We start from the raw sequence: 20481 nt of genomic DNA on the forward strand, positions 1-20481 counted from the left end.
CTCCTGATCTTATTGGATTATCTGATGTTGCATATCTAGATAATCATACTGTCACTGTATATTATTTTTTTCTTTTAGTAATTCATACTACTCATTTATTCAGCATTGTGATTACTCTAGTTGTATATTCCAAAGAAGTGCTTTGGGTATGGTGTCCTTTTAATGCTCTGATAAGCATTTTGGGCAGTGAGAGGAACAATGAATTAAAAGACACAAAGTCTGGCTCAGGCTGAGAGGACTGGAAAATGTGGGCTCTAGATGAATCCAGACCAGAGATCTAATCCCAGCTCTGTCAATTACAAGCTTGTGAGCTTTTAGAAATGTGCAATTGGCCGGGCGTGGTGGCTCAAGCCTGTAATCCCAGCACTTTGGGAGGCCGAGACAGGTGGATCACGAGGTCAGGAGATCGAGACCATCCTGGCTAACACGGTGAAACCCCGTCTCTACTAAAAAATACAAAAAACTAGCCGGGCGAGGTGGTGGGCGCCTGTAGTCCCAGCTACTCGGGAGGCTGAGGCAGGAGAATGGCGTGAACCCAGGAGGCGGAGCTTGCAGTGAGCCGAGATCCAGCCACTGCACTCCAGCCTGGGCGACAGAGCGAGACTCCATCTCAAAAAAAAAAAAAAAAAAAAAGAAATGTGCAGTTTATTCATTTTGAAGTGAGTCTGCTAAACCCCATCTTGTAGGAATTTGGGGGTATAAGTACTGTCCATAAAAAATATGGCATACTAAGTAGGAAATGCTGAGTCTGTCATAAATGACAGTTACTATACTATGTGTTTTTACACAAATTATTAATTTTTAATTTTCCTAATGATATATTAAGGAACAAAATCACCACATCTTGAAACTATTTGGGAGAATTTAAGCCTATGCAAGTTCTTTGAATGTAGCCGCCTTTTTTCAAGAAAGTTTTTAGTGAACTCATTCTGGCTTCTATTGATCACTGCATTTCATGTGATTATTTTAAACCCAGAAAGTACCACCCTGCAATCAGAAAGGCTTTTTGATGCAGTAGATAACATAGAATATGAAGTGCACTAGAACAAAACAAACGGCAGTCTTAATAACCTAAATAAATCCAGGTATCCTTTATTTATACTAAAATAAATAGGAAAAGGAATTAGGCAAACCAAGAATTATACAACTTTTACACTTCTGTTTTTCCTTTTCTTTCTCGTCATATTATGATGTCAACTATTTTACTGTGTTAAGATTCGTATCAAAATCCATTTTCTATTACCATGTTATCTAGTTCTGAATTACAACGAAAATATGTTGTGTGATTTTGTTTAATTAATACCCAAACTGTAACTTTCAAATTGGTTAAACAACCATGAATGTGAGAGCTACGTTTTTGATAATTGTATAATCTGAAGCAAAATAAACTTTCACTTAACAGGAACAATCTTGAAAATTGACAAAGAAATAAAACATAAATCTACAAGTTACTAATGTATAACAAGACAAAAGAAAGAGACATATCTTGTTCCCTCCAGCCTCTACTATACTGCACTACTTAGAAAGCTCACTACTCTCTTCTAACATAAAGCAAAATTTCTACTTCAGAATGGGAGGATCTGTAGGATGTGGCCCCATAAGGTGCCCTGGCCAAGGGAATAGTGCCAGTTCTGCCTTAATCTCTCAGTCTCAATGCTCTCTCTACCTCATCCATCAAAGCATCTTCATACAGATGTGGGTATAAACCAGGGCTGCTGTTATTGCTCTTGGCCAAAACATGCAGGACTCTCATCTTGGTGGTTTCAGCATGGGCTCGTGGACCCCAAAGGAACTCATAGCATGGAGGATCACTGTTGGGCACCTGCCGGTAAACCACGTACTTATCTTGCACCAAATCTTCAGTAATGAGCTTCTGGGGATCCCCATAGATTGCGTGTGTCATCCCAGCATAGATCCCCAAACAACTCAGGAACTCCCAGACCTCCTCTTCAGTGGCACGGTTGCCTTTCATGAAGATCACAGCCAGGACCGACATCAGGAGACCCGACTTCTGCAGCCCGTTAGCATCACTCAGAATTCCTTCACTGGAGAGACCCAGCTTGCTAACAAAGGTGTAGGACTCGCCGCGGGAATCCATTTCTTTCAATTCAACGCCAAAGGCCACCGCCAAACGTTCGGAGGTTCTGTTGAGGATCTCAGGGAAGTAGTGCTTGTAACGCTTGCCAATACGTTTCAGCATGTCTGCCTTCAAAATGGACTCTTTCTTCTCAAACTTCTCCTGCAGCAATTGCACCAATGCGCACGACTTCCTCTTTAGAGGATCTTGGCTTAAGCGCTTAAAAATGATGGCTTTCTGTGAGGCTCTTGCACTTTCTTCATCTTGACCCTTGGCAGCCACATCATATTTTGAGCCTGAAACATCTGCATCAGGAAAGCCAGTGGGTGAAGCTCCCTGAGACTCCTGAGAAGTGGAGGCATCAGGGGAGGTGCCTGGACTTTTCTCATCTTGACCCTTGGCAGCCACATCAGATTTTGAGCATGAAACACCTGCATCAGGAGAGCCAGTGGGTGAAGCTCCCTGAGACTCCTGGGGAATGGAGGCTTCAAGGGAGGTGCTTGCACTTTTCTCATCTTGGCCCTTGGCAGCCACATCAGATTTTGAGCATGAAATACCTGCATCAGGAGAGCCAGTGGGTGAAACTCCCTGAGACTCCTGAGGAATGGAGGCTTCAGGGGAGGTGCTTGCACTTTTCTCATCTTGGCCCTTGGCAGCCACATCAGATTTTGAGCATGAAACGACTGCATCAGGAGACCCAGTGGGTGACACTCCCTGAGACTCCTGAGGAACAGAGACATCAGAAGACCTACGACGAGTCCCCAGACAAGCCTGAGAAGAGGATGAGGAAGAGTGGGACTCTTCTTGCTTCTCTGCAGTGGCCTGAGGACCTGTGAGATCCTGCGGCTGACCATGGGTCTCTTGGCGTTTCTCACGGGCATGGAGCTTATTCTTCTGACCCCGAGGCATGATGGCTGAGTGTGGGTAAGAAGACTGGGAAGGCTGGCACCTGGATGGGAGAGAGTGATGTCACGTCAATGCCTTCGGCTGAGAGCGACCATCTTGGCTTTAACTAGCGCCCCTTCTGCAGGTTTCTGCAAAACAACTGCTCTAGGAACCCACAGGACTCCTGTTCTCCTGGTCAGTTTGTCTCCTTCGAACTCAGGAGGAAGTTAGAGTATTAGGCTCTAGCATGACAGCCCATTTTGGGGCTTATTGAGGTGACAGCACCGGCTGGCAGTGGGTGACCTTCTGTTCAGCTGTCGGATCCTCTCTGTTTACATTCAGGATCATCATTAAAATTGTTGACAAGACCCAGAGGCCCATTTCTCTGTGCCGCTCTGAAATTGACACTAGGAATTTTTACAATACTAACCAGGAGGAAATAAGGAAGCACTTCTGCCCAACACTTCACTCCGGGGACACGCAGACCGCCTAGGGAGGCATTTTAATGCTCTTCCTGTATAGTGAGAACGGTCCTCATGGTAATTAGACTCCTCACTCTGACTCTTCCCACAACCTGGAAATCGCCCTCACTGACCTGCTGCCATCTCCTTACAATCAGGGGCCTACCTCTCCGACTTTCGCAGAGACAAAGTGAGAACGCACTTCAGTCTCTAGAAACCTGCCCAGACCCCCAGGCTAACGTCAAGCACAGAGTTTGGTGCAACCCGTTATGGTACATGGAGTTCCCTCAATCCTAAAGAGGGTCCTCTTAACTATGTAGGGCCTGAGATTTCTCCCTCTACTGACCTACGTCCACCAGCCTTGGACTGAGGCCTTCATGTTCTACAACATGATGGAAAAAATGAATGGACTTTGGGCCTAACAGCCATGCTTGGGGACTCCTCCGGGACCAGCTCCGGGCAGGTTGGGGCAGGGCTCTGTGGAGCCGCCATTTTTAGGGGGAAGGGGGTTGAAGTCGGGGAATGCCCCCCCAGTTCTAGGTCAGGATACCCACCAAGACAGCTGAGAAGATCTGGGATGCTTCCTTCCGCTGACGTGACACAGCACTTTTCAGACTGAGGCGTCTTGCTCAGACCCCTTTCTAGGTGGAAGTCAGGAGGAACCACTTCCGGCCACGCCCACCTGGCCCTCCCAGCGTAACAGCAGCTGCGGGGCTCTGTCACTCCCCCTTGTGTTCTGTGGGTGCAGCAGATTCCAGGCAACTCACATAAAGTTCTTTCGGGGCTCTTCGTGGACCCTTGGACTTCTCTATCTCTTGAGCTGAATCAGTCAACCTGAGACAGAGGCTCTCATTCCCTGAGAGTTCAGAGTAGGAAGTAAGGTGCAGCCTGAGCCCAGAAGCCATGCCGGGACCTTCCAGGACTGATGGTAGGGGTGGGGCTCTGTGGGACTCCCTTTTTTTAATGGACTTTGCCCTCAGCCCTTACTCAGTGTCGTGGCTTCATTCTTTTTTTTTTTTTTTTTTTTTTTGAGACGGAGTCTCGCTCTGTCGCCCAGGCTGGAGTGCAGTGGCCTGATCTCAGCTCACTGCAAGCTCCGCCTCCCGGGTTCCCGCCATTCTCCTGCCTCAGCCTCCGGAGTAGCTGGGACTACAGGCGCCCGCCACCGCGCCCGGCTAGTTTTTTGTATTTTTTTTTTTTAGTAGAGACGGGGTTTCACCGTATTAGCCAGGATGGTCTTGATCTCCTGACCTCGTGATCCACCCGTCTCGGCCTCCCAAAGTGCTGGGATTACAGGCTTGAGCCACCGCCCCCGGCCTGTGGTTTCATTCTTGCCATGCCCCCTCTAGTGACTTGAGGACACCCTCTCAGACTAGACTTCAACTTCCTGAGACTCGTCATGTGAAATTCAGTTACACCTCACCTGGCCACTACTGCCTGGGGCCTCCTAAACCTGGCTGCGGCTATTAAGTTGTGATGCAAGATCGGGGAATGAAGGGAGATTTGGGGGGCACTCTTGTCTCTTCTCATGTGTGGAGCCCCTCAGTCCTCACTCAGGGTCCTCACATTGACTTCTGGCAGTGTCTCAGTTTTCTCCACTTTCTGATGTAAATTCATCCCCTTCCTCTGACTAGATCCTGTAAAATTCATAAGGAGAAAGTGAGAGGACTTCTTAGCCTGACAGCTATGTCTGAGACTCCTCTCTTGGCTGACATCGGTGTCTGTATTCAACACTTTCATGAGTGAATTTCTACCATTATCTTGTGTGACTCACTGCAATCTTTGCTATCTTAATTTAGTCAATTCTTTATATTGTATTAAAATAATACGAATTTAAAGGCCAGTCCGCTTCCACTAAAGAAGTTTCAGGTGGTTATTAGCATAGTGTCTGGATTCATACTTCCTCAGCCTACCCAGAAGTTTTTGCTGTCCCAATATTACCCCATGGAACTGGCACATAGGGTCTGAGTTCCTGACTGAATTTCCTTTAGATAAGCAGAAAAAAAATGCATTGTCCAATGGCACAGCAAAGGAAGCAAAGACCAAAGTTTTAAAGTTTTTTCTCTAGCCAATTCCGTTATCTGCCTCTATTGTAGGCTACAGACCTGTCTCTACTTCAGTGCATGCCCCTACCTGCCCACACACCAGTTCTTGTTCAACATAAACTGACCGTCTCTCAGGGTTCTCATTTTTGTTTGCTGTTGTTAATATTGCCTTTTTTTTTTTTTTTTAATTCTTCCTTTAACTTCTGTATGGTTGAGTTTGGTCATGGGAAAGAACCGCCCAGGTTTGGTTGTCATCTTCACAGCTATGGCTAGGGCAGTGAATCTGTAAACATTTTAAGGAGAATCAACATCTTTACAATATCTCCTCCACAGTAAATAAACATAGTATACTGCTTTATTGGAGACTTATTTTTCCTAAGTCTTTCAGTAAATTTTTATAGCTGTCTCCTTAATGAACATGTACATTTCTATTTGGTTTTCTGTTAGATATATTTTGGATATTGTTGCTGTTGTGAAAGGCATATTTCACATTACATGTTATAATTAGTTATTGATTTTGTGTGACTATACTCCTGACTTACCTATAGTGATCTTTTGTACACACATTTTCTTAATTTCCTTATACATTTAAATATTTTTGCACCAATTACGTTGTTTTGTGTTTTTTTTTTTTAAATAGGAGATTATATTATCACAATTATCTGCTTTTGTTATTGTTACCTCTAATTTACTCGGTATTATTATGGTTGTGGACTATAGATGTATTTTCATCCAATTATCAGCAGTAGGGTTTATACTGTACAGGTGTATATTCTTCTGGACTCTTTTTGGGATGTTTGTAATGTTTCACATTCAATATGTCAATTTATAGATTTTACAAGACGGAAATTCTCTCCTAATGTAAGTTTGCTAAAAGTTACTATCATGCACTGGTGTTGAGGGTTTTTTAAGGCTCTTTCTTTACCCCTGCACACGATCACATGCTTTTTCACCATTTTTGGTAACAGTGATTTCCAATTGATAGTATTTTCTAATATGATATCATCTTTTCATTTCTTGGATACAGGCTATTCATTAATTCACTGCTATATTGGATATGCCTATATTGGATATACTATGAATTTATTGAGAATATTTTGTCTCTATGTGAATGAACTTGTCTCAAATGTTATTTTAGTGGAATATCTTCATCTGGTCTTTGTGTCAAAGAAAGCAAGCCTGTGAAAATGATGGAGTAATTCTCCCAATCTTTTTGTGTTGTTTGGAAGAGTTTACATGAAGTGGTGACTAGTTTCTTCTTCACCATTTGATGTAATAGGTCTCTAAACCTGGCTGGTCCTAAAACAGTCTGATGGTACTTTGGGTTTGGACTATAGTTTCAGTTTCTACTGTGCATTCAAAGAGTTCTGTAATTTTATCGGTCATTTTAGTCATTTTCATTTTGCTAAAAATTGTTCCATTTTACTTAGGTTTTCATATTTAAAAGCATTATATTCAAAATAAAATCCTGTTATGGAAATTCTCAAATATATGCAATAGTACAGAGAATAGAATAATGAACTCAATTAGCTAAGATTTGTCATGAATAATCTTCAATTTTTATAAGTAGAATATTATTCATATTAAAGTTTATTGGCAAGTGCACCCCAGAGGTGATACGGTACAGTTTCATTAAGAGATAGATAATTTCTATTATTTCCTTTGTGATGATGTTGGCAGCCATCACTTTTATCCTTTTATCTGTCACGGGTTACAAGATGGTAATTCTCTGATTCCAAAATTCTTTTGAGTTTATTACCCAAAATTTTTCAGATAGAACCTTCTCCTTGTCCATCATTTGTTATCCTGAGATACAGATAATACTTACAGTGTTCCCTATTAGCATTACATCTTTTCTACACCTAAGTTTTATATAATTTTACTTATCTAATATCATTTATTTCTGCTTTTTTCATTTGTAATTGATCATACTCATACACATTGTTATATAAATCCTTTCAAAGAACTGGCTTTTACTAGTTGGTTCAACTATTTTCTCATTTATCACTTTTGAATTTATCTTCATTATTTCCTACCTTCTTCTTTGTGTTTAATATGCTATTCATTCTCTAGCTTCTTGAATTGTTACAATGTTTCAAACATTTTTATAGTAAATCTATTTAATGCAATAAATATCCCTGTAAGTACTGCTTGGGCTACTTTTCAACAATTATGCTAATAGAACTTTATGTGTAGAGCTCAATTTTTTTACAAGCTGAACATATATCTCTTAATGCTCTATAATATTTTCAATATATAAATATAAATATATGTATGCATTTTGTGTGTATGTTTATGCATACAAAATCTAGAGAGTGTAAAATTTATTTAGGACAGAAACAGAATTATTTAAAGGAGGTTTAAAGAGCCATGGTGTGTTGTGTTGTGTTATATTTTACTTAATGATAGAAGACACTTGAGCAAATTTAACTACTAGTGACAGAATGGCTGTTTTCTTAAGGAGTGAAAGTTTCAGATGAGAAAATCAATACAAATAATTAGCTAACTGCAAATATTCATGGGTTATTCCGGGAAAACAAACTACTCTAAATATATAACGCAGGGATGGAGTTTTAATGGGCATACTTTATTTTGCAGAGCAGTTTTCAAGTTTACAGAAAACTTCGGTGGTAAGTACAAAGAATTCTCATATACCCTCTCATCGGTTCACACACAGTTTCTTGTATTATTAACATCGTACATTAATGTGGTATACTTGTTAAAATTGATGAGCTAATATTGATTCATTTTTATTAACTAAAGTCAACAGTTTATATTAGGGTTTAATCTTTCTGTTATATATCCTATGGGTTTTTAAAAATGAATGACATGTATACACTATGACAGCATCATACAGAACAGTTTCACCATACTAAAAAAAAATCCACTGTGCTCCCCTTATTCCCCCATCCCCCAGAACCCCCTTTTTTTTAACTGTCTCCATAATTTTGCCTTTTCCAGAATGTTATATACTTAGAATCCTACAGCATGTAACCTTTTCAAATAGGCTACTTTCACTTAGCAATATGCATTTAGGTTCCTGCATGTCTTTTCATAGCTTAATAACACACTTTTTAATCACTAAACTATTTCATTGTATGCTTGTGGGACACTTAATTCTCGTTGGTTTCTGCTAAGTTTTGACAATTAAGAATAAAGCTGCTTTGAACATTTGTATTCAAGTTTTTGTGTGGACATCAGTTTTCAACCCATGTGGCTAAATACCAAGGAGAGCAACTGCTGAATCATATGACAAGAGTATTTTTAATTTTGTAAGATGTTGACAAACTGTCTTCCAACGAGGCTGTACCATTTTTGCACTCCCATCATTACTGAATGAGAGGTTCTATTGCCCCACATCCTCTCCAGTATGTGGTCTTGTCAGTGTTTTGGATTTTATCCACTCTAATACATGTGTAGTGATATCTGATTGTTTTAATTTGCAGTTCCCTAATGATCCATGATATTAAGTATATTTTCATCTTTGTGCTTGTTTGTAGAGAATTGATATCGTTCCTTCCTAAAGATTTGACGGCATTCACCAGTGAGCTCATTTGGGACTGTTGTTTACTCTTTTGGAAGGTTATCAATCATTGATTCAATTTCTTTAATAGATATAGGCCTATTAAGATGATCTCTGTCTCCTTGTGTGAGTTTTGTTGGATTGTGTCTTCCAAGGAATTGGTCTATCTCATCTAGGTTACCAAATTGGTGGGCCTAGAATTGTTCATAATATTCCTTTGCTATCTGTTTAATGTCAATAGAATAATCAGTGATGGCCTTTCTTTCATTTTTGACATTAGCAATTTGTGTCTTCTCTCTTCTTTTCTTAGTTAATGTAACTGGAGGTTTATTAATTTTATGAATCTTATCAAATGAAGATTTGATGAGTGATGACTGCCTTTTAGTTTTGCTGATTTTCTCTATTGATGTGTTCAGTTTTATTGATTTCTTCTCTAATATTTATTTTTAACTTTATTAGGATTTAATTCACTCTTTTTGTAGTTTTCTAAGGTGGAAGGTTAGATTATTATATTAGATACTCCTTTTGCTAGTATATGCAGTCAATGATATAAATATCCCTGCAAGTTCTACTTTTTCTGCACCTCACACATTTTGAAAAGTTGTATTTTTAAAATTTCTCTTGAGATGCCTTCTTTGACCCATGTGTTATTTAGAAGCATGTTGTTCAATCTACATATATTTGGGGATTTTCCAGCTATCATTATGTTTTCAGTTTCTAGGTAAATTCAATTGTAAACTTAGAGCATACTTTGTATGCTTTCCATCCCTTGATGGTGTGTTTTTATGGGACAAAATGTGTTCTATCTTGGTGTATGTGAGCCTAAAAAAGTGCATTTTATCATTTGGTTAAGTATTATATAAAAGTCATTTAGATGTGGTTAATTGATGCTGCTGTTCAGTTCAACTATACCCTTACTGATTTTCTGGCTGCTGTGTCTGTCCATTACTGATAGAGGTGTGTTGAAGTCTTCAACTTTAAGAGTGGATTTGTCTCATCAGCATTTGCCTTATGTGACTCATTTTAACACCATGTTTTTTGGTGCATACACAATAAGCACTGGTATATATTCTTGGAGAATTGACCCCTTTGTCATTATGAAATGCCCCTGTTTATACCTCATAATTTTCCTTGACTTGAATTCTGCTTTGATTGAAACAAACATGGCTACTCCAGCTTTCTGTACATTTGCGGTAGAATCACATATCTTTTTCCAGTTCATTTACTTTTAATCTATCTATATCTTTATGTTTAAGGTAGATTTCTTGTAGACAACATTAAGTTTTTTGTTTTTTGTTTTTTAATCTCCTCTGACAATTTCTGGTTTTGGTCTTTTTATTGGTGCATTTAAATCATTGTTTTTAAAAGTTATTATTGGTATAGTTGGGTTAATATCTACCATATTTGTTCGGTTTTAACTTTGTGGCTGTTGTGTGTTTTTTATTTTTATTTATTTATTTATTTTTAATTATACTTTAAGTTCTAGGGTACATGTGTACAACGTGCAGGTTTGTTATATATGTATACATGTGCCATGTTGGTTTGCTGCACCCATTAACTTGTCATTTACATTAGGGTATGTCTCCTAATGCTATCCCTCCCCATCCCCTTACCCCACAGCAGGCCCCAGTGTGTGATGTTCCCCGCCCTGTGTCCAAGTGTTCTCATAGTTCAGTTCCCACCTATGAGTGAGAACATGCAGTGTTTGGTTTTCTGTCCTTGCGATAGTTTGCTAAGAATGATGGTTTCCAGCTTCATCCATGTCCCTACAAAGGACATGAACTCATCCTTTTTTATGGCTGCATAGTATTCCATGGTATATATGTGCCACATTTTCTTAATCCAGTCTATCATTGAAGGACATTTGGGTTGGTTCCAAGTCTTTGCTATTGTGAATAGTGCCACAAGAAACATACATGTGCATGTGTCTTTATAGTAGCATGATTTATAATCCTTTGGGTATATACCCAGTAATGGGATCCCTGGGTCAAATGGTATTTCTAGTTCTAGATCCAATCACCACACTGTCTTCCACAATGGTTGAACTAGTTTAGAGTCCCATCAGCAGTGTAAAAGTGTTCCTGTTTCTCCACAGCCTCTCCAGCGTCTGTCGTTTCCCGACTTTTTAATGATTGTCATTCTAACTGGTGTAAGATGGTATCTAATTGTGGTTTTGATTTGCATTTCTCTGATGGCCAGTGATGATGAGCATTTTTTGTTGTGTCTGTTGGATGCATAAATGTCTTCTTTTGAGAAGTGTCTGTTCATATTCTTCACCCACTTTTTGATGGGGTTGTTTGATTTTTTCTTATAAATTTGTTTAAGTTCTTTGTAGATTATGGATATTAGCCCTTTGTCAGATGGGTAGATTGCAAAAATTTTCTCCCATTCTGTAGGTTGCCTGTTCACTCTGATGATAGTTTCTTTTGCTGTGCAGAAGCTCTTTAGTTTAATTAGGTCCCATTTGTCTATTTTGGCTTTTGCTGCCATTACTTTTGGTGTTTTAGTCATGAAGTCCTTGCCCATGCCTATGTCCTGAATGGTATTTCCTAGGTTTTCTTCTAGGGTTTTTATGGTTTTAGGTCTAACATTTAAGTCTTTAATCCATCTTGAATTAATTTTTGTATAAGGCGTAAGGAAGGGATCCAGTTTCAGCTTTCTACATATGGCTAGCAGGTTTCCCCAGCACCATTTATTAAATAGGGAATCCTTTCTCCATTTCTTGTTTTTGTCAGGTTTGCCAAAGATCAATGGTTATAGATGTGTGGTGTTACTTCTGAGGCCTCTGTTCTGTTCCATTGGTCTATATCTCTGTTTTGGTACCAGTACCATGCTGTTTTGGTTACTGTAGCCTCGTAGTATAGTTTGAAGTCAGGTAGTGTGATGCCTCCAGCTTTGTTCTTTTTGCTTAGGCAATGCGGGCTCTTTTTCGGTTCCATGTGAACTTTACAGTAGTTTTTTCCAATTCTGTGAAGAAAGTCATTGGCAGCTTGATGGGGATGGCATTGAATCTATAAATTACCTTGGGCAGTATGACCATTTTCATGGTATTGATTCTTCCTATCCATGAGCATGGACTGTTCTTCCATTTGTTTGTATCCTCTTCTATTTCTTTGAGCAGTGGTTTGTAGTTGTCCTGGAAGAGGTCCTTCACATCCCTTGTCAGTTGGATTCCTGGGTATTTTATCCTCTTTGAAGCAATTGTGAATGGGAGTTCACTCATGATTTGGCTCTCTGTCTGTTATTGGTGTATAGGAATGCTTGTGATTTTTGCACATTGATTTTGCATTGTGAGACTTTGCTGAAGTTGCTTATCAGTTGAAGGAGATTTTGAGCTGAGACGATGGGGTTTTCTAAATATACAATCATGTCATCTGCAAACAGGGACAATTTGACTTCCTCTTTTCCTAATTGAATACCTTTATTTCTTTCTCTTGCCTGATTGCCCTGGCCAGAACTTCCAACACTATGTTGAATAGGAGTGGTGAGAGAAGGCATCCCTGTCTTGTGCCAGTTTTCAAAGGGAATGTTTCCAGTTTTTGCCCATTCAGTATGATATTGGCTGTGAGTTCGTCATAAATAGCTCTTATTATTTTGAGATACGTTCCATCAATACCTAGTTTATTGAAAGTTTTCAGCATGAAGCGCTGTTGAATTTTGTTGAAGGCCTTTTCTGCATCTATTGAGATAATCATGTGGTTTTTGTCTTTGGTTCTGTTTATGTGATGGATTACATTTATTGATTTGCATATGTTGAACCAGCCTTGCATCCCAGGGATGAAGCCAACTTGTTCTTAGTGGATAAGCTTTTTGATGTGCTGCTGGTATTTTTGATGTGCCAGTATTTTATTGAGGATTTTTGCATCAATGTTCATCAGGGATGTTGGTCTAAAATTCTCTTTTTTTTGTTGTGTCTCTGCCAGGCTTTGGTATCAGGATGATGTTGGCCTCATAAAATGAGTTAGGGAGGATTCCCTCTTTTTCTATTGATTGGAATAGTTGCAGAAGAAATGGTACCATCTCCTCCTTGTACCTCCAGTAGAATTCAGCTGTGAATCTGTCTGGTCCTGGACGTTTTTTGGTTAGCAGGCTATTAATTATTCCCTCAATTTCAGAGCCTGTTATTGGTCCATTCAGGGATTCGACTTCTTCCTTGTTTGGTTTTGGGAGGGTGTGTGTGTCAAGGAGTTTATCCGTTTCTCCTAGATTTTCTAGTTTATTTGCATAGAGGTGTTTATAGTATTCTCTGATGGTAGTTTGTATTTCTGTGGGATCGGTGGTAATATCCCCTGTATCATTTGTTATTGTATCTATTTGATTCTTCTCTCTTTTCTTCTTTATTAGTATTGCTAGTGGTCTATCAATTTTGTTGATCTTTTCAAAACACTGGCTCCTGGATTCATTGATTTTTTTTTTTGAAGGGTTTTTTGTATGTCTATCTCCTTCAGTTCTGCTCTGATCTTACTTATTTCTTGCCTTCTGCTAGGTTTTGCATTTGTTTGCTCTTGCTTCTCTAGTTCTTTTAATTGTGATGTTACAGTGTCAATTTTATGTGTTTCCTGCTTTCTCTTGTGGGCATGTAGTGCTACAAATTTCCCTCTACACACTGCTTTAAATGTGTCCCAGAAATTCTGGTACGTTGTGTCTTTGTTCTCATTGGTTTCAAAGAACATCTTTATTTCTGCCTTCATTTTGTTATTTACCAGGTAGTCATTCAGGAGCAGGTTGTTCAGTTTCCATGTAGTTGTGCAGTTTTGAATTTCTTAGTCCTGAGTTCTAGTTTGATTGCACTGTGGTCTGAGAGACAGTTTGTTGTGATTTCTCTTCTTTTACATTTGCTGAGGAGTGCTTCACTTCCAACTATGTGGTCAATTTTGGAGTAAGTGCGATGTGGTGCTGAGAAGAATGTATATTCTGTTGATTTGGGGTGGAGAGTTCTGTAGATGTCTATTAGGTCCACTTGGTGCAGAGCTTAGTTCAAGCCCTGGATATCCTTGTTAACCTTCTGTCTCGTTGATCTGTCTAATATTGACAGTGGGGTGTTAAAATCTCCCATTATTATTGTGTGGGAGTCTAAGCCTCTTTGTAGGTCTCTAAGGACTTGCTTGATGAATCTGGGTGCTCCTGTATTGGGTGCATATATATTTAGGATAGTTAGCTCTTCTTGTTGAATTGATCCCTTTACCATTATGTAATAGCCTTCTTTGTCTCTTTTGATCTTTGTTTGTTTAATGTCTATTTTATCAGAGACTAGGATTGCAACCCCTCCTTTTTTTTTTTTTTTTTTTTTGCTTTCCATTTGCTTGATAGATCTTCTTCCATCCCTTTATTTTAAGCCAATGTGTGTCTCTGCACATAAGATGGGTCTCCTGAATATAGCACACTGATGGGTCTTGACTCTTTATCCACTTTGCCAGTCTGTGTCTTTTAATTGGGGCATTTAGCCCATTTACATTTAAGATTAATATTGTTATGTGTGAATTTGATCCTGTCATGATGATGTTAGCTAGTTATTTTGCCTGTTAGTTGATGCAGTTTCTTCCTAGCATCGATGGTCTTTACAATTTGGCATGTTTTTGCAGGGCTGGTACCAGTTGATCCTTTTCATGTTTAGTGCTTCCTTCAGGAGCTCTTGTAAGGCAGGCTTGGTGGTGACAAAATCTCTCAGCATTTGCTTATCTGTAAAGGATTTTATTTCTCCACTTATGAAGCTTAGTTTGGCTGGATATGAAATTCTGGGTTAAAAATTCTTTTCTTTAAGAATGTTGAATATTGGTCTGCACTCTCTTCTGGCTTGTAGGGTTTCTGCCAACAGATCTGCTGTTAGTCTGATGGGCTTCCCTTTGTGGGTAACCTGACCTTTCTCTCTGGCTGCCTTTACCATTTTTTCCTTCATTTCAACCTTGGTGAATCTGACAATTATGTGTCTTGGGGTTGCTCTTCTCGAGGAGTATCTTTGTGATGTTCTCCGTGTTTCCTGAATTTGAATGTTGGCCTGCCTTGCTAGGTTGGGGAAGTTCTCCTGGATAATATCCTGAAGAGTGTTTTCCGGCTTAGTTCCATTCTCCCCATCACTTTCAGGTACACCAATCAAATGTAGATTTGGTCTTTTCAAATAGTCTCATATTTCTTGGAGGCTTTGTTTGTTTCTTTTTACTCTTTTTTCTTCTCGCTTCATTTTATTCATTTGATCTTCGATCACTGATACCCTTTCTTCCACTTGATTGAATTGGCTACTGAAGCTTGTGAATGCGTCACGTAGTTCTCGTGCCATGGTTTTCAGCTCCATTAGGTCATTTAACGTCTTCTCTACACGGTTTACTCTAGTTAGCCATTCGTCTAATCTTTTTTCAAGGTTTTTAGCTTCCTTGCAATGGGTTCGAACATTGTCCTTTAGCTCAGAGAAGTTTGTTATTACCTACCTTCTGAAGCCTACTTCTGTCAACTCATCAAAGTAATTCTCTGTCCATCTTTGTTGCATTGCTGGCAAGGAGCTGCAATCCTTTGGAGGAGAAGAGGTGCTCTGGTTTTTAGAATTTTCAGCTTTTCTGCTCTGGTTTCTCCCCATGTTTGTGGTTTTATCTACCTTTGATCTTTGATGATAGTGACCTACAGATAGGGTTTTGGTGTGGATGTCCTTTTTGTTGATATTGATGCTATTCCTTTCTGTTTGTTAGTTTTCCCTCTAATAGTTCCCTCAGCTGCAGGTCTTTTGGAGTTTGCTGGAGGTCCACTCCAGACCCTGTTTGCCTGGGTATCACCAGCGGAGGCTGCAGAATAGCAAATACTGCAGAACAGCAAATTTTGTTGCCTGATCCTTCCTCTGGAAGCTCCCTCTCAGAGGGGCACCTGGCTGTATCAGGTGTCAGTCAGCTGCTACTGGGAGATGTCTCCCAGTTAGGCTACATGGGGGTCAGGGACCCACTTGAGGAGGCAGTCTGTCTGTTCTCAGAGCTCAAACACCGTGCTGGGAGAACCACTGCTCTTTTATTTTTATTTTATTTTATGTTATTTTTGGTCTTCCACTCTTTTGCTGCCTTCTCTGGTTTTGAGTATTTTGTACAGTTCCATTTTCTCTACTGTTTTAGCACATCAATCATACTTCTATGTTTTTAGTTCTTTCAGTGGTTGCCCTAGAGTTTGAAATATAATCACGACTAATTCAAGTCCACATTCAAAACATACTCCACCACTTCACAAGTAGCACAAGTACCTTATAGAAGAATATTCCCAATACATATTTCCTGTCTGTTATAACACTACTGTCATTTATTTTACTTGTTCATAAGGTATAATCAATGAATACATTATTGCTATTATTATTTTGAACAAACTGTTATCACTTTGATCAACCAAGAATAAGAAAATACTGTCTTTTACCATCATTTATTTTGTAACACTCTTCCCGCCTTCATGTAGAGGTGAGTTTCTGATGTATATAATTTTCCTTCTCTCTGACAAACTTCTTTTAACCTTTCTTGCAAGGCATGTCTACTGGTGACAACATCCCTCAGGTTTTGATTTTTATTTGTCTGAGAGAGTTTTTTCTCCCCCTTCATTTTGAAGAATATTTTTACTGAATATATAATTCTAGGTTGTATTTTTCTTTTAACAGTTTGTCTTTAACTCTCTTCTCTCTCATTTTTCTGTTTACCTACCATTCTTGCATGTTGTGTACTTTTTCCATTATAGGCCTTAGCATATTCATCATAATTATTTCAAATTCCTGGTCTGATAATTCCAAAATGTCTGCCATATCTAAGTCTGGTTCTGATGATTGATCTGTCTCTTCAAACTGTGTATTTTGTGTTTTAGTATGACTTGTAATTTTTTTGTTGAAAACCAAGCATAATACACTGGGTAAAAGGAGCAAAGGTCAGTAGACCTTTAGTGTGAGTTTTCATATTTTTCTGGCCAGGAATAAGTCTGTGTTTACCACTTGCTATAGCTGTAGGTGTTAAATTCCATCATTTCTTTGAATGCCCTTGTTTTTGTCTCCCCTGTTCTTCTTAAATAAGGTCTTAGCAATGTGCAGTTCTTTCAGTTATAATCCTTGGTTCTTATATAGGAGCCCTGCTGATGTAGTGGTAATGTATGGGGTGAGGGGAAGCATCCTATGATCCTGGAGTTAAGTCTCAGTCTTTTGATGAGACTTTCCCAGTCCAGTAAGCTATGACTTCACAAGTACTTCAGGTTTTTCACCCCTTAGGGGAAACAGGAAGTCAAGAGGACCTGTAAATGAGTATTTCTCGTCCTCCACTTACAAGGATATAGAGGGGGCTGGAACGGAGACTCCCTTTTTTCAAGTTGTTTAGGCCCTAGTCTAACCCTTTCTGGTAGATAGGTTTATCTTTAAGCAGGCCTTGTTATAAGGAACAGGTTGCTCTGGGCATGTTTCAAAATGACTTTTTTCCTCACCCTGCTGAAAGGATGAGAGCATTTTTATCTGATCTCCAATCTTCACTGTAAGAACCTATTAGGACCACCGGAGGAAAAACTCACAAGAATATGAAGGCCCCCTAATATACTGGGCCCCAGTAGAGTTTTTAACTGTGAAGCTAGTCTACACTGAAGATTCAGTAACTTGTCAAACATAGCTTACATTTTCTTATCCTGGTACCAGCTCTAGCAGTGGTTTCTGCTCCTGGGGTTCTGCTCCAGTGAGCTGTGGATGCTCTGTATCTTCTAGCCTGTCTCCATTTTGTGGGGACAGCCATTTGCTCTGTGACCTCAGTTAACTGGTCTAAGAAAGGTGGTTGATTTTCAGTTTGTTCAACTTTTTTCTCATTGGTAGGATGGAAGTGACATATGTCTAAGCTCCTTACATGTTGGACTGGAAACTGAAAGTGGACAAGAAAATATCCACTGTCAAGCTCACTCCGGTTTTTTTGCATAATTAATTTCCTTTTCTCTATAGGACTAAGAGTGTTTTTTAAGCTCTTGCTTAGAGACCAACCTCAGTCCTAACCAAAGCCTGCAATTTCATGCCACATTTTCCTCTTTACAGGCCATTCAAAACATGGCAGGTTTCTTCTTCAAGACAAGTAGGATAGCAAGAGCCTATCTGACAGCAAAATAGTGTCTTACATAGTATCCGTTATTAGACGAGTGTCATCTCTACTCTGACATCTAATGTAATTGCTGGAGTGATATCCCATCACCTTTGTCATAATCTATTTTTTAGAATAAAATCATGTGCCCTACCTACATAAAAGTTAGGAGTACACAAGTCATGACCACCAGAAGGTGGGACTCTTTGGGGACACATAAGATTTTTTTTCTGTTGCAGTCTGCCCACTAGAACCCATTGTTTCCGATCTCTACCTTATGCAAAATACATACATCCCTTCCAAAGATCCCCAAAAGTCTGTTCTCACTACAACATCAGCTCCAAATTCAAATTGCACCATCTAAATCAGGTCCATCTGCAGATGAAGAGGCTCTTGGGGTAGTTGTTAAGTATAGCAGTTGGGCAAGATACACCTTTATATGTGGATCTCTGTAACAAAAGAAACAAGTTGTCCGTCTTAACTCACCTAATGTACAATGATGAGATAGGCATAGGATAACAGCTATCGACATGCTTATGTAAAAACAGGCATAATTGGAGGTACAAAAGAGTATCTAGAAAATAGCAGTTCTGAAATCCCAATGAACAAAAGTTATCTGTTCCTTGATTAGATTTCAAAGCCTAAGAATAATTTTCTTGGGTAGTGGCTCCATCCTGTGGGTTCTTGGTTGTACCTTCTATGTGATCTTTCTTTTTTAATGGAAGGTAGCATATGTTTGCAGTTTAGTATGCAGAACAATTATTTACCAAACTATGATCAAATACACTGAGTCAAGTACAGGGAACACCTATCTTCTCTCTGGAAAATTTTGCTTTAGTTTATCCAGGATTCAAGAATAATTGCTAAGAGCCATTTTGCATTCTAAGCTTTAATAGACCCTGAGACACACCATTTGAGGCCCTGGTGCCAGTTCGTCACTCCCAGAGCCTTACCTCACCAACCACAGGGAGAAACCTAAACATCAGTACCAGTGAATAAATACTGTTTTTCAAATATCCAAACAGACTTATCTCAAGATGCTTACATTTAATTGCTCTTGCCTTGATTCCCACCTTCTCACTCCTTCTTTTAAATCATCCCACCTGGCTACCTTAGATGCTACCAACTTCTACTGCTCCTATAACAGAAATCCTAGGATCTCCAACAATAACATGGTATTTTCCAAAAAGTGGATATTCAATTAATATTTAGAGAATAAATGAGCATTGTTATATACTGAATGTTTGTGTCCCTCTAAAATATGTATGTTGAAATCCCAACTCCCAATATGTTGGTATTAACAGGCAAGGTCTTTGAATAGTAATTAGACCATGAGGGTGGAGCCCTTGTGAATGGGATTAGTGCACTTATAAAAATAAATGAGGAAGCTTGCTTTCTCTCTCTCTGCTCTCTGCCATGTGAGGATACCATGAGAAGACAGCCATTTGCAAACCAGGGGCCTTCATCTGTCTGTATTTATTAAGATTTAATTTCTCCTGCATTCTTGAATGAGCTAAGTAAATTTATGTATATATGTATGTATGTATATGTAAATTTCAAAGAACAATACACTGACAATTTAGAGAATCTAAAAGTTGAACATCTTCCACTTCATTTGTCTCCATTTCTTGAGCCAAACAATTTTACTATTATTTCATATTTCCAATGAAACACTTAATTCATTGCCACATTATCTTGTTTCAGATCATGAAATATGATAGAAGATTTTCCTTTTTTCTCAAAACACCTTAGTTCCTACCTTTAGACCTAATACACAGCAATAAATGTACAATCCAAGTGAGAATTCATAAACTTATATTCTGAAGCAATTTAAACCTTCGATTTAAAAAGTAACATTTAGAAATTAACTGAAAAGAAAGAAAGAGAATTAGGAAAAAAGGAAAGAATTCAGAAAGAAGAAGATAATGGAAGGAAGGAAGAAAAATGTTTGTTATTTGGTAAAACAAAATACAAAAATGATACATCTACAGTGTGTTTCCTCCTGCCCAATAATGGCCTCTACTACTTGAAAGTTGTTTGCTCTACTTAATTGGAAATAGAAGAACCTACCTCAGACTTTACTAGGGATATAAAAGGCTGTTGTACATGGCCCTGGAACATGCCCTAGCCATAGTAATAGTGCCAATCCTGGCTGCAACTCTGGCTTGGGCTCTCTTTTACTAATCTCACAATGACTTTTCACACAGGAATAGAAAGAAACAGTGACATATCATTGGCCTTGGACAAAAATTTTAGGACTTTTATTCTTGCTGATTTAAGTGTGAGCTCTTCGATACCACAGGAATTTATAGCATGTAGGATCACTACTGGGAACTTGCTGGTACTCCAGGTACATTGCCTATGTAAAATTTCTGGTGATGAGCTTTCTGAACTACCTACAGATGAAATGCTTTGTCCCAGCATATGTATTTAGCATATT

At 39.1% G+C, this 20481-nt stretch overlaps 1 protein-coding gene across 1 annotated transcript; it reads right to left on the reverse strand.

Moving 5' to 3' along the window:
* Window positions 1-1605: 1605 nt before the first annotated feature.
* MAGEB6 (MAGE family member B6) lies at window positions 1606-4064 on the reverse strand. The gene is made up of 3 exons (XM_010356711.2): window positions 3978-4064; window positions 2509-3026; window positions 1606-2382 (listed from the first exon to the last, which is right to left on the reverse strand). The coding sequence occupies exons 2-3, from the start codon at window positions 2984-2986 to the stop codon at window positions 1637-1639; spliced, it is 1224 nt and encodes a 407-aa protein (XP_010355013.1). The 5' UTR covers window positions 2987-3026; window positions 3978-4064; the 3' UTR covers window positions 1606-1636.
* Window positions 4065-20481: the final 16417 nt, after the last annotated feature.

This window comes from Rhinopithecus roxellana, chromosome 7 (genome assembly GCF_007565055.1).
Source record: "Rhinopithecus roxellana isolate Shanxi Qingling chromosome 7, ASM756505v1, whole genome shotgun sequence".
In the NCBI taxonomy this organism is placed as follows: domain Eukaryota; kingdom Metazoa; phylum Chordata; class Mammalia; order Primates; family Cercopithecidae; genus Rhinopithecus; species Rhinopithecus roxellana.